At 46.2% G+C, this 15,137-nt stretch overlaps 1 protein-coding gene across 5 annotated transcripts in view; it reads right to left on the bottom strand.

Moving 5' to 3' along the window:
- Nucleotides 1–14,571, bottom strand: part of LOC131821182 (integrator complex subunit 6-like) — a 53,480-nt gene extending 38,909 nt beyond the window's left edge. For 4 of the 5 annotated variants that reach the window (XM_059157049.1, XM_059157052.1, XM_059157050.1 and 1 more), the window contains exons 1-2: nucleotides 14,122–14,568; nucleotides 13,903–13,980 (exon numbers count right to left, since the gene is read on the bottom strand). In XM_059157049.1, coding sequence (XP_059013032.1) covers nucleotides 13,903–13,980; nucleotides 14,122–14,232 — 189 coding nt within the window. In that variant the 5' untranslated portion in view covers nucleotides 14,233–14,568. Of the gene's footprint in view, nucleotides 1–13,902; nucleotides 13,981–14,121 lie in introns of all 5 variants that reach the window. The other variant, XM_059157054.1, reaches the window with a different exon arrangement.
- Nucleotides 14,572–15,137: the final 566 nt, after the last annotated feature.

The raw sequence follows: 15,137 nt of genomic DNA, 5'->3' as shown, positions 1-15,137 counted from the left end.
TCTATTTTGTTAAAAGATTGTATGTATTTATTTGAGAGAGACAGAGACAGAGAGAGCACGAGCACGGGGAGGGGCAGGAGAGGGAGAATCCTCAAGCAGTCTCCCCACTAGGCACAGAGCCTGATGTGGGGCCTAATCCTGAGCCAAAGTCAGACATTTAACCCACTTTAACCCACTGAGCCACCCAGGTGCCACCATGAACACCTATTTTTAAGTAAACTGGGCAAAGATATAATTCACAGTTTGAGTCTACTGACACAAAATTCATGATTTTGTGTCACCTATCTCTTTAGAAGTATGAGGTTGGTTTGTTTTTTTTTTTTAGCAGGTAGGATTTTAGTAGGATTTTTTAGTGGATAGGATTGTTATCCTAAAGACTAGTCTAAAATATCTGCAAAATGCATTTATGAGTTTTCAATTCTTACCCCAGAGAATCAGGATGAAATTATGAAGTAGCACACCCCTCACCTGAAAGCATATGATCAAAAGAAATTTGATCTTTGCCAGAGGATGCAAACACATAAAAACCAAACTTTAGTAACTTTTCTCTGAGAGTCAACTACCCTGTTACAAAAGGAAAAAAAAATACTTGGAGTAGCAAAGAATTTGCCAAACTCGGTCAGATATAGTGTTAAATGCTACCTCTCTCACTTACAGACCATTTCAACTGTAGCTATTGACCTATTATCAGAAAAAAAAAAGTCCACTGTGCAGATCACGTGTTCAAATGTTTAGATTTTGTGTTTCGATAGGAGACACGTTTATGAACATATACACAAAATACAGATTAACAAAGGTGGCCTTGGAAAAACACAAGGACTGAGTGAGCCTAAGCCACCCACGCACTACAGAATGAATTGAACAGAGGAGACTGTAGAATGGCCACTCATGACTTAAAAAGATCACATAACATCTCTTTCCTCCAGACTAATTTTTTAAAGAGAATTTATTTATTTGAGAGAGAGAGAGAGAGAGAAGACAGCACACAAGTAGGGGTAGGGTGGGGGGAGCAGAGGGAGACAGAGTAGCAGACTCCCTACTGAGCACAGAGCCCCCATACTGAGATCATGACCTGAGCCAAAACCAAGAGTCACCAAGGCACCCCTAGACTTTTTTAAAAATTATTTTGTCAAAAAATTTTATGAGCAGTTTTTGTTTTGTTTTGTTTTGTTTTTACACTATATAAGTTACCTATATTCATTGTTGAAAATCCCAACAGAAAGGAGCTTTCATGGCTCAGTCAGTTAAGTGTCTGCCTTCAGCTCAGGTCATGATTCCAGGGTCCTGGGATGGAGCCCCGTATCAGGCTCTCTGCTCAGCGGAAAGCCTGCTTCTCCCTCTCCCTCTGCCGCCACCTGCCCCGAGCCACCCTGGCTCACGCCGTGTGTGCGTGCGCCCGTACTCTCTATCTCTCTCAAATAAATAAATAAAAATCTAAAAAAGAAAAAAAGAAACACAAGGTCAGTTCCATACTCTTCAGACATAACCATTGCTGAGAATCACTGATCTGTTAGCAGCAAACAGAAATGACACCAAGATGGAGTGATATTTACCACTAAAATGGAGTGACATTCCCTGATGTAAGGAGTCAGTGTGTAAGAAAGCACATTAGGCATGGACAGGAACCATTTTTTCTTAAAATTTAAAGCAATTTTGAAATCACCCTGAATTCCATGCCTCAATTATTCCCCTGCATGCCTTTCAGTTATACAGTCTGACCTGTACTTTTTCCGGAAAGAACAGTGGAAATAATCTAGTCTAATCCCTTTATTTTACAGATAAGAAAATTGACTCTACAAAAGGGAAGTGACTTGCCCAGGGTCATGAATCTATCTAATCAGTGGCAGACTGTGGCTACGTCCTAAACTGATATCCCTAGCCTCAGGTAGGTGACGGGGCGTGGCGGGGGGGGGGACACCACCAGACAGGATGTACCATGACCACTTTTTAGAAACTGATTTTTGTAAAAAGGACCTAGACTTAACTAGACTTCTAACACACAGCTCAGAAGCATCACTGTTAGGTAGAGATCCCAACGTTGACACAGATGGGTGAACTTTTAAGAAAAATAAAGACCTTTGCCCCGCCCACTCTCAGCTTTCACCTGCAAGAAATAAACCAGGACAGACCCTCACTTTCCAATGCCATGGATGTTTGAAAGCCTAGATATTCTCCCCCACAATCCTGCTGTCTACTGTCTAGTTCTGCGGGCTCCCTGGGACACAGACAAACGCTAAGAGAGACAGGGCTTCTGAGGACACAGCCATGCCTCCAGGCAACTGCAGGCCAATTTAAATCACATCTTGGTCTAGTTAGGCTAATCAACCTCCAAAGGTCATACTCTACCTCCCCCCCCTTCCTTTTGCAAATTGTCATCTTTATAATAAAGCACCTTCTGTCACATCCACCCCCTCATGTCACAGCCTTATTGGAATGCTGCCAGTTCACTTTCTCTCCGCCCCCCAATGACGTCCCCAGCCTCCAGCTATCTGGGCTCTGTGTTTCCCCCCCGCCTTTGGTTAATTGATGCTCTAAGGGCTGGCATCAGGAATGGGGAGACCCAACTCAGGGGTAGAAGAGACAGGTGTGGCTGAAGCACAGGGCTCCTGTGGGGAAATGATGCGGAATAAGTTTTATACTCACGGCATGAAGCAGATCCCAGTGGGCCTAGGATGGCATCCATAGACGTGGGGAGTCTTTGAAAGCTTGGGCGGGGAAAGGGATCAATATGATGAAACGAGCTGTTTTTAGAAAGTCAGCAGTCAGTGGGGGAAGAGTAGGAATTTGGGAGGCACTGGGGAGACCACAGTGGTCAAAGCTCAAAAGGTCAAGCAAGACCCAGCTTCAAGTGATGGCAGCAGAAATTGAGTTGAAGGAACATATGTAAGACATTTCAAAGGGATGATGGACAGGTCTTAGAAGAAATGGAAGGACAAGGTCAAAGCTGAATAGTGCCTGGCTTTCAACCCTGGGTGACCGAAGGCTGGGAAATGTGGAAGAGGGGATAGATTTGGGGCTATAGGGTCTTCCTGATGTGCTTACTATGAGCTGATGGCAGGACAGACAGCCAAGTGGAGATGCCCTGTAGTCAGCTACAGGTGCCTGGGTAAGAAGCTGAAGATGGAGAGGCATCTGTGTGGGAAGAATATTGGAAGCCATAAAGGAGGTCAGATGCGTTGACCAAGGGAGCAGATTTGGAAGACAGAGAAAGAATACAGAAGAGACAGCTTCTGGAAGGAAGGAGTATTAACAGTTCCAAACGTAGTCAAGGGCCAAGAGAATAAACATGAGTAAATTGGCCCAAGTAGCTATATAGTGAATCCTAAGACCTTGAAAAATCATATTTACTTTCCTCGCTAGTACTGTTCCTCACTTGTACCAACATAAATGGTTTCAGTCTTTTGTTCATTAGCATTTAAGTCCAGAGCTTGGTTCTTGGTACTAAGTTTACTGAACTATTCAACCTACAGGGCAGGACATAGATAATGAGAGAACAAATGCCATTAATGACAGGTATTTTCAGGCAAACACTGTTTAAGAAATGGCACTCCATTTTTCCTCCCAATGTCGGACACATCAGCACGAAAATCTTCATACACCTTTTCTCTGGTTAAGACCCCAGCGACTGAGTGGGGTGGGGGCAGGGGGCATCTCCATTCCTTCTCTGAAATCCACCTCTCCCAACCTAACTAAGCAAGAAGAAATAAAAGCTACCTGGGTATGGCAGGGGTTGGGGGTCGGGGAGACTGGGCGATGGGAAGGGAATGAAAAAGGTACCATTCGGTAAGGCCCAGGCTGATGCATAAAACAGGGCAAAGGTGGTTCTGGAGCCTTCAGATCAGATTCTGGAAGCCAATAGCTGGGCGAAGACAAGCCCATTGCTTTTTCAGGCCTACAGGTCTTCCTAGAGGGTGGACTCAGCCCGGAGGACAGGCCCTCGACTCCACCCCCAACAAAGAGCCACTATCTCCATGATCTCCACCAGCTCCACACACCGTCCTAGGTAAAGGCAGAACCCGGGGAACATCAAAACCCAAACCATTTCACAAATGAGAGCACCACAATATTCACCTAGAAACAGTCAGGAGAAAAAATAAATAAATAAAACTAGTAACTCTGGCAGTAATAATTTTCATTCATTGAGTGCTCGCTCAACTATAAATAAGAGCATGATAATTCTGTCTAAAAAACATGGCTCCAGCACGTACATCATAATGAGAAAATACCAGTGGGAAGTTATTAAAAGGAAAGCTCTCCCATGACTGGAGGAAAAGCAAAGTGGCTCATTTACTGAAGACTTGAATACAGACAGACCCGGGTTACTATTCAGCTGCATTATAAGCAAGCTCTGGCCCCGGGTTTCTCTGAGTTAGGCTGGTTGGGAAGAGAAATGGAGTTATGTGCTCTACAGTCATTGGCACATTGCCCTGTACATAGGCTAATTTACTCAAGAAATGTCAGCTGCCATTATTAGAAAGCGACTGTATTACTGTCCACGACTATAAGAGAGTAGTTATAAAGGCCAATCATATCTGTAAAAAGCACTTTCTTCCAGACTCAGATTTGAACATTGCTATTTCTTCCATAAAGGGGAGTCTTTACAGTGGCAAAAAATAATAATAACCCACATCAGGAGGACCGAGGTTAGAGAGAGGAATAATCATGGGAGTTCTCCTATCATGTGGACCTGGACGTCCCCCAACCTTTTAATGCTTCTGATGACACCCCATGATATAAGACGAGGGCTTTGCTAGGAAACACGGAGAATGCCTTCAGTAAGAGCAGGGATACAAACCCCCTTTGTTTCTTGGGTTTTATACTATGCCAAGCTGGAGAATTTATCCTTTATCCTACTTTTCTTGATGAATGCTGTTCCTAAGGATTCTTGGGCCAAGAAGCTCTATAAATCGAATCAGGGCTATGTCACATATTTCTAATACACTAAAAGCATGCAACATGTAGGGCCACTGGCAAGCACATATTACAAACAGAATTCTGCATTCCTGTGCTTACATTAGGCGTTCACACATATATTCTATTGTACTGAGCCCAGGAAAGCACTTCTAACCCAACCAGTTGGATCACCAACTGTATCCAAAAGTGTAAGCTACCGAACTGGCTTTCAATTCAAACAAGAATGGGATGCTTTCATATTTTGCTCCAAGGCCAAGGGTTATCAACCCATCGACTCTGAACTGTATGATAACCTTTCATGCACAAATGAGTCCATTATGGTGTTAATTTTAAACAGAACTTCAAGAGAAAAGAGCCTCCTTAGCAAATAGTTTCTAGGACATGAACGTCATAAATATCTTAAGAAAGAAGATACACTAACACTGCTAACAGAAATATAGTCAAGCCACATATGTCCTTTTATATTTTTAAGTAGCCACATTTAAAAAAAAAACAGAAATAGGTGAAAGTGATAGTATATTTTACTTAACCCAATATACGAAGAGTATGACTGCTTAAACTTATAATCGACCCAAAAATTGTTAATGAGATATTTTATATATCTTTGTACTGAGTCTTCAAAACCAAGTATTTAATTTACACTTACAGCACATGTTGATTCAGACTAGCCACCGTTCAAGGGCTCGACTGCCACACGTGCCCAGAGGGTACTGTACTGAATGTGTAAATATGGCCGATCTAAAATGTTAATGGGCACCTGGAGGGCTCAGTTGGTTAAACGTCCGACTCCTCATTTCAGCTCAAGTCAGGATCTCAGGGTCATGAGATCGAGCCCCGGTTGGGCATGGAGACTGCTCAGGTTCTCTCTCTCCCTCTCCCTCTCCCTCTCCTCTCCCTCCCTCTCTCTCTCTCCCTCTCTAAAATGTGTGTGTGTGTGTGTGTGTGTGTGTGTGTGTGTGTGTATGTGTGTGTGTGTAATAAATGAATTAAAAAGACTAAAAAATAATAAAACATGAATGGTATGTTTGAAAAGCTATGCCTACCCTCACTGCCACCTCAGTCCTTAACCCTCCTTACTGGAGCCCTGAGAGTGTCCCCACCACTCCCCTAGTCCACTAGCCACCAGGAGTTGTGAGGAAGAGGGGAAGGATGTGTTTTTAACAAAACCGCCCTGGAAACCCAAATCCATTTCCCCATAGAAACAATAACGAACACAATAGCTCCCTGATTAAGCAACATTAAGGGTTAAAAAGGCTTTCCTGAGAAGGAAGATCTGGGAACCTAATCACCCTTTAGAACATTGTATCCTGGAGAGAGTGTGTTCTGACCTTCCAGAACACACACAAAGGGACTGCCTGGATCTCTCATTTATGCTCTCTGCAAAAGGGAACGGGAGGCCATGTTTACAAGGAGGTTTTCACTGAAGGACTTAAATCAGCGGGGTCCTGTCTTCAGACCGGTCATACAGAGGGTCCCCCATAGGGAGGGTCCTTGAATCCTGCCCTTCTCTGGGAAGCAGCCATGTCTGCGCACTCTGGGAAGCGAAGAGCTCTGCCCCAGAAATGGTTCTAATTCTCTTCCTGAAGCACCAGCAGGCTGAGGAGGACAGGATTTGCCCTTTCCCTCCATGTGCCCTGCCCTTCTGCCGTCCCTCCCACCCCAACCCCAACCTCAAGGCCGAGAGCTCTCAAGTGGTCAGCACTAATGCAAAACGAGGCAATTTCTCCCACAGCTCCTGGGTTCCCTCCCCCCAGGGGATTATTTGGAATAATCACCACATAAGCACACACAGACAAACCCGGCACCATTGCTCTTCAACTGTCTTCTGTTTCTTCATCCCAGGAAAAATGCACACACTCTGGCTTGGAGGATTCAGAGCCCCTTCGGGATCCAGTCACAGCTCGTTACAATCCTGACTGGAGAAACTGATTCTCGCCATAGCTTGCCGACCCGGGCCCCCTCACCTCCAAGCTGTTGGCTAAGAGGCCCCTGTTCTTGACCCACCCCATCCCTCATTCACATTCTCCAGTCACCTTTTTTCCAAGGACCATCCTCATGACTCTTGATGACTTAGGACCGTGACTTTTCCCCTTCTGCCACCCCTCCCCCCGGCCAGATCTTTCAGGGCTAGATCACAGGCCCCTAGACAGTGCTAGCAATCCACTGTCTGACTTCTCTTTTGGAAGCACCATTTTGATCCTATGACCCCAGTGGTGACAAAAGTCAGACCGCCATTACCTGCAGGGGAGGAAGGGATTGCAGGAAGCTGCAAGAAGCTTCTTCGGGGAGTGATGGAAACATTCTGTAGCTGAGCCTGGGGCGGTGGTTACACGAAAGGAGAAAGGTTTAAAACTGTATCTGGTCGTTAAGATTGATGTATCTCAGGATATAAGTTATACTCCAACCAACAAAAGAAACAAGAATGCACATACATCGGTCTTGTCAAAGACACAATTCTCCCAAATTATAAACCTGAACCTAAGTGAAAACACTAGCTGTAATCAACAATAAACACGTCAAACCATTAATAGAGATCACTCTCTTTAGGAAGAGTAGCAGAAACCAGAGTGGGGACTGGGGAGCTGTCTCACTTATGTACTACTTGAAGTCTCTTTCTCCCATTTCTTGAGTACCTGCCAAAATCTAGGCACTCCCTGCGGAGCTCGGGGCACAGAGAGAAAGAAGTTCAAATATGGGGTCTTAAGGAGCTCACATTAGCGAAGCCAGCATGAGCACTGAGAATCACCATATGACATGCTGATTGCCACAGTGGAGGTCTGCACAGTGTTGGGGGACCAGAGTGGAAGCTGTTACGCCCTTTGGAGTAGACGTGGGGCAGAGGGGCAGGGTGACTCTGGAGAATACAGAATGAAGACCCAGAATGTACAGAATGTCAGGCCAAGTTTGTCCCAGGCAGAGGGAACAACAAGAGGCAGAGTGAGTCTGGAGAAGACAGCCAGCCTACTTTGTCACTTTGGCTGGAGCCTGAGGTCCAGGAGAAGGCACAGCTAGGAATTCAAGCCAGATCATGAAGGCCTTGGAGAAGTCCAGATTCTACTCCGAAATGTACTGGGGAGCCACTGAAGGATTTTAGTAGGGGGATGACTTTATTTTATTTTTATTTTGAGAATGACCAATTTAGTGGCAAGGAGGGGGAGAAATCGGTAGGGAGCAAGACCAGAAGTAGGGAGACCAGCTGAGTGGCTCCCCACCCAGTGGGGAGTCGGTTCGTCCCTTTCCCTCTGCCCCCTACCCCGCTCGTGTGCGTACACTCTCTCTGAGAAATACATAAAATCTTTTTAAAAAGAGAAATTCTTTCCAGTAAACTACATTTAATTGATAGGTTGGACAAAAGTCTGTAAGCATTTACTTCACATGTATGTATATATAACTGATACATAATTATATTAGTTTCAGGTATACAACGTATTGATTTCATATTTGTATATACTACAAAATGATCATCACAATAATTCTGGTTAACACCCATCACCATACACAGTTACAAAATTTTCTTTTTTCTTATGGTAAGAACTTTCAAGATTTACTCTCTAAACAACTTTCAAATGTGCAATACAGTATTATTAACTATAATCACCATGCCATATATTACATCGCCATGACTTATTTATTTTATAACCAGAAGTCCGTACCTTTTGACCCCTTCACCCATTTTGCCCACCTCCCAACTCCCACCTCTGACAACCACTGATCTGTTTTCTGTATCTATGAGCTTGGTGTTTGTTTGTTTGTTTGTTTGTTTTGGCTTCCACATATAAGTGAGATCACAGGGTATTTGTCTTTCTCTGCCTGACTTATTTCACTGAACATAATCCATGTCTTGCAAATGTCACGATTTCCTTCTTTTGTATAGCTGAATAATACATGTATCACCATCTCTTTATCCTTCATCCATGGATGGACACTTAGGCTACTTCCATTTCTTCAGTTATTATAAAAAATGCTGCAATAAACCTAGGGGACTGGGAGTGCAGGTGTCTTTTGAGTCATTGTTTTTATTGTCTACAGATAAATACCCAGAAGCAGATCATAGGGTATTTCTATTTTTAATTTCTTGAAGAACCTCCATACTGTTTTCCAGAGCGGCTGCACCAGTCTGCATTCCCACCCACAGCGCACAAGGTTCCCTTTTCTCCACATCCCTGCCAACTCTTGTTATCTTTTGTCTTTTTGATAACAGTCATTAACACATGGGAGGTGATATCTCACTGTGGTTTTGATTTGCATTTCCCTGATGCTGAAGGATATTGAGCATCTTTTCGTGTACCTGTTGGCCATCTGGATGTCTTCTTTGGAGAAACATCAATTCAGATCCTCTGCCCATTTTTTAAGGATTTTATTTATTAATGGACAGAGGAAGAGTACAAGAGAGCACAAGCAGGAAGAGCAGCAGAGGGAAGAGGGAGAAGCAGGCCACCATTGAGCCAGAAGCCTGATACTATGGAACCCTGGGATGATGACTTAAGCCAAAGGCAGACGCTTAACTGACTGAGCCACCCACGTGCCCCTCCTCTGCCCATTTTTAACTCAGATGATTGCTTTTTTGCTATTGAGTTGGATGAGTTCTTTATAGATGTCGGACACTAATGCCTTATCCCAATATATGATTTGCAAATATTTTCTCCCCATTCAGAAGGTTGCCTTTTCACTTTGTGAAAAGCTCCTCTCCCCTTATTTCAAAATGCCCACCACCACATGCTTGCAATGGCCAATGAAAGCTGAAAAGGAAGCAAGGTCCGGGGAGACACAGTTGATCATAGAAGTTGGTGCACCCCCTTCGTGGCATTTTGAGATTCGAGTGCACCTTCTTGTCTCAGGTTGCTCTCACAGGCCCTGTTGCTACCAGTTCACCCAAAAGTACTTCCTTAGCTTCCAACCACAGTGAAAGGCTCCCCTCTAAGTCACTCTTTTGTCCAAATAAGGCCCATCACATATAGTGGGTGGGGGAGGGGGCAGGCATAGGAAAAAGGGATGTTAAAATACCAACACATGTTTGGAACACAGATCATTTAAAAAGCATTAATTTTACTTCCTAAGTCTGTAAGCCAAACTGCTGCCTTTGCTGACACATGTGGACTCGGGCATGCAGATACCAGGGAACAAAACTAGCTACAGGATGTGAAAAAGCAACACTCAAGGGGAAATTTCACTTTTTCAAGTGCTCTGTATTTTCAGATTACAGACTTGGGATAGTTCTTTGAAACATGTCTTCCTACTTATAAAAAAAACAAAACAAACAAACAACTTCTGCCCACTATTTATACATGTGTTTCAGCTATTTCTAGAAAAGTGACTCAGTCTGATGTTCAAAAAGCATTTCCTTCAACAAAAAAGAAATCATTTTAAGAAAGTAGTTTCAAACATCAAACTATTCTGAATATGTATTATATCCCCTAGTCTCATGGCTCAACTTTCTTCACTGAATAAAAGGAAATTATGATTCATAGCAAAACAAAACATACAAGACAGCAGAACCTCAGCCAAAACTATTAAGAACCAGTAAGCAAAACAAGCCCCACTTTTTAAAAACCATGTATTAGTCTTATATGATTACACTAGAAACGTCAAATATTAAACGGGGATTTTCATCCTAGCTGTGTACACTAAAGATACCATTTTATAAAAGTAGTGTTAACACTCGTGACACTGTGTATTAAACTTGTCGACAAAGCAGTGCTTGAAACAGATGTAGCACAAAATGCTTACATTCCATATGCTTTTTATGCAGTCCCCCAATCAAACCTCATTCCGTCCCTGCCAGCCAACTGCAAGTAACAGGTATGACTAATTTTTAAAAAAGAGCACACAGCCATTCTAGGGGATGTGCAGTAAGAAGCTACTGAGTCCCAGGTGAAACACTATATTCATGTACTCAACAGTATACATGGGGGGAAAATGCGAGCCACTGTAACTTTTCACAAGATTTACTGTGAGAGCCTGTAAGTGGATATACTGGGAATAGTTCCACGCCTATTAGGAAAAAAAAACCTCCCAACCAAATGCACAACTCCTGCCTGTTACACCACCAAAAGAACTGAATCTTATGGTAGAAAAAAAAATTCTCTCTGCAGTGTTTGGAGCTGTATATAACCAACACCTGAGAAATAAGCGGTCATTTTGAGAAGAGATAATCAATGATCCTCCAACTGTAAAGCGACTGGGAAATATCAGTACACAGTGTTCTGCAGAAAAATCAGCTACCGATAAAACCCTATAATGGAACATCCCTTGGCTGACAGTGGCCCAGGCTCTTAATGAAGAGTGAGGCTGTGAGTAGGAACTCAGATGCCCGCTGACAATCAAAGAACCTTTTGGTAATCTGTGTGACAGAAAACAGACCTTTCTGGCTCCCAGCTATTAGCTAATGAAAGACTCAACTAAATTTTAAGAAAAATTCACCAGATGTTCTAAAATTTCAGGCCTTCCCAAATGCCTAGATCCTAAAAGCCAAAGAACAAATAGTTACCACATGCTGAGGGGTGGGGGGAAGACAGGAGGGAGTGGCTAAGGAGACTCAGAAAAAGAAAATGCTACCAAAGATGCCTTTCTTTAGTGATTCAGGTACACACAGCAACGTGACAGAAACATCTGTGAGATCATTAACCATGAGCCATTTTCTAGCACATGGAGTTATCATGTGAGATGAAAATGAAAAACCTGAGCGAACCTTGGAAAAGCATCAAGCCTAAATAAGAAGGCAACTAATGATGGGTAATTAAAAGCATTACACAAAGTGCCTTCCCATACCTGACCTACGGGAGAAAACAGGATCAAAGTTAACTTGGAAGGACTTTTTTTTTTCCTTAAGGGGAAAAAATGTGATCTATAAAATGGCAGGATAAAATGAGCTAACAGATGAAACTTCCACTAAAAACAAGATCCAACTTTTCCCCTCTGTTCCCAGAACTATCTGGAGCCTCCAAAATACCATGGATAAGTTACGCAGCCGCTAAAAATTTTAAGTATGAAGACTATGTGGCAAGCCGAAATAATTCATGGGACAAAATAGGTGGGGAAAGAAAGAACAGAAAGTAATATGTATACGGTGGTTAAGATGCATGATGGTTGTTAAGGGGGAAGGGGTGAGACTTTCCTTTTCCTTTTCAAAGATTCTGTAAATATTGTCATGAAATGTTTCTAGAGCAAAAACGTTCAATAAGTTATCCTTTCAAGGAAAAAAAAAAGCCACACTGCTTTGTGGCTTATACTTTTTACTACTTCAAATTAAGGAGAATTTCCAATGGCCACACTACAGATGGTGGGTTCTTATCTGCATTAGTACTCAAAGGGTGTAGACTTTCAGACTTAGGACGGACAAACATCTGCTTTTCTCTATGGAAGAAAAATGGTCACACCCTTTTGGGAAACTGACATTTTTTAAAAGCTTATGGCATTTTGAAAGTGACTGTCTACTCGCTGCAGTTTTTAATATAGGTAAATGGAAAACTGAAAACAAAGCTTCCAAACCAGAAGAGTTTGGAGGGAACCCACTAATCGAACTGTTAACCCAAACTACGAGTTAAGATTAAAGCCTCCCTTTGGTTTTATTTCTGAAGGCACACTCTCTGGCCAACTACTCGGTTTGGTAGGTTCCGTTCTTTTAAACACTTCCCTCGCCTGAAAACGGTTTACAACACTTAAGACTGCTGCTCTCCAGCACTACTAAGATAATTCTGAGAAAGGAGGCGTCTAGCAAAAGACGTCAAGGATTATGGTAATAATACATTTTTGAAATTTCAACATGCAAGCAGGAGTCTTATGCAGGTTGATTTCAAAGTCTGCGTTCTAGTTTATCGGGCCACTGCAGGCAAGGCAGTTCTTTATCTGCTCTCTATTCGGAACATAAATTAACCACCCCACGGAGGTTAAATCCTCCCTACTTTTCGCCTGTAGGTCAGAATGCCGTGGATCAGATCATCGAATTTGGCTACTGCAGCCTCGCGCAGTCGAGTCCTCTCCACCCCTTCCCTCTTTTCTTTGCCCGGGACAAACCCCTCCGTGGCTAACAGCAACCTAATTTAGGCTGTGAATAGGTAGGCCAGGTCCCTAAAAAGCTCGGGCCCCCTGTGAGTTCCGATCAGCACGTCTCCGCCCTGGCCCGTCCGGGCTCCGGAGGAGTCCGCAAAGAAACACTAACAGTAGCAGAGGTGCCTACAGGCGGGCGGGAGCGGACCGATCCCGGGGGGCGGGGGGGGGCGATTGAAAAGATAAGTTTCTCCGGGTCTGGGGCTGGGGAGGCTCGCTCCGCGGGCAGATTGGCCATCGGGCGGGGTGGGGTAGAGTCCACAGGCATGCACAGGCTCCGTCTCCTATCCGAGGGCCGGTGGCTGGCTCTGCCACGCTCTCAGCAGGAAGGGGAGGGCAGCAGGAGGAAGAGCGGGAGGCGCGGTGCGGGAGGAGAGGGGAGGGGAGGAGGGGAGGAGGAGGAGGAGGCAGGGCCAGAGGAGGAGCCGGCGCCGGGAGAGCCCGCGCGCCTGGCCCGCAGCACCTCTGGGCGGAGTCGCTCGGCCCGCCCGGCCCGACCGCCGCCGCCACCGCCGCCGCCGCCGCCGCGCCCGGTGCGCCCCGAGGGGGCGGGCCCACCCCGCGGCCTCCCTCCGGGTCTCGAGCCCTCCTTCCCCTCCCCTCCCTCCCCTCCCTCCCTTCCATCTCAGCAGCGCCCTCAGTCTCCCTCTCTGGCTCATACAAAAGCAAAATGTCCGCCATGTTCCGAGGCCGCTGCAGTCGGCGCCGCCACCGGCTCGGCGCCCCCCCCCCCCCAGCCGTTTGCCCTGCGGCCGCCCCTCCCGCGTCCCCCAGCCCCGGCCCCGGGCGCCGCCGCTGCTCCGCCAGCCCTCCGCGCGCCCCCGCCCGGCCCGCGCGCCCCGCCGGGCACCGCAGCACCGCCTCGGGCGGGGGCAGGGGGCGGCAGCCCCGGGCGCCTGGCTCCCACTTCCCGCCCGCCCACGCCCTCGATGGCCCCTTTACCTTGATGCAGTACGGAGGTTCGTCGTAGGTGACCAGCATGTACCTGTCTCCGCGGCTGGCCGGGTCCCGGGCGCGCAGCTGCGTGACGAGGGATGACGGAGGGGGCCGCGAAGGGAAGGAGGGAGGAGGGGGCGATACGAACGTTACAGAAGCACCTAGCTCCACCACCACCCCCATCCCTCAGGAGCTCTCCCCAGCTCTCCCCTCCCCTCCCTTTACCTTCAAGAATAACTCCACAGCGCCTTTGGCAATGTCCAAATAGGAGGTGCCCAAGTCAGTGCGCTGGTTCATAGAGGCGGACGTGTCTATGAGGAACAGCAGGATGGGCATCTTCCCCCGCACCCCTGGCTCCGCTGCCCACTCTCCTGACCCTCTTGCCCTCACTGCCGCGGACTACCACCCGAACCCTCAACTCTAGCAGAGCCAGGGTGCAGGGAGCAAGAGGAAAAGGGGGAGACGGGACGGGACGGATGGAACTGCTCCTGGCCTCCTCTTTCTGCAGCCCCACCTCCTCTCCCTCCAAGGGAACTTCAAAGTGTGAGCGTGTGTAGCCCTCGGGGCCCTCCCCCTTCCCCTCCCCTGCCACCACTACTGCCGCCGCCGCCGCAGGGACTACTGCCCAAGCATCCGTCCACGCTCACTCAAGCGCTCGCCCCAGACTGAGAGCTGTCTCTGTTCACCCACACACAACTTCTGTCCGCTCACCTACCATGGGCACCATGTGACCAGAACCCACGCCATTGGCTGCCAATTATGTGGTATTTGCATATTCATTAGATGACAGGGCAAGGGGAGGGACTTGGGCGAACCCTGGGAGTTGAAGTTTGAACCCAGGCAGGGGGTAAAGGGGGAAATGTTAAGGACCCTCCTTTAAAGGACTTGAAAGCTGTCAGGATACTTGGGTGGTTTGAAGGGATTTTCGCTGGCTCTTCAGAGATGACGATTCGAAAGGGAGAGTGAATTTGAGCAACAGTTGCTCAACACTACAGAAGCAGATGCTTGGACAGGCTGCCCAGAAGACGCTCTAACTGCAATCGATCAATCCTGCCAGTGGCTAAGACCAAAACATTTCAGAAGCACAAACTTCTTTCCTGGCAAGTCCTACTCGCATTCCTTCCAATGCCTCCCCACTCTTGATCCGTATTTGTAAGGCGGTTGCTGGCCTTGCGTTCCACGTATATCCACTCAGAAAGAAAACTAAAGCTTAAACACAGTTACCTAAACCGGCCTTTTGA

This window comes from Mustela lutreola, chromosome X, assembly GCF_030435805.1.
Source record: "Mustela lutreola isolate mMusLut2 chromosome X, mMusLut2.pri, whole genome shotgun sequence".
Taxonomy (NCBI): domain Eukaryota; kingdom Metazoa; phylum Chordata; class Mammalia; order Carnivora; family Mustelidae; genus Mustela; species Mustela lutreola.
Note: the sequence above shows the minus strand (reverse complement) of the source record. Positions and strands in the feature narration are given on the sequence as shown.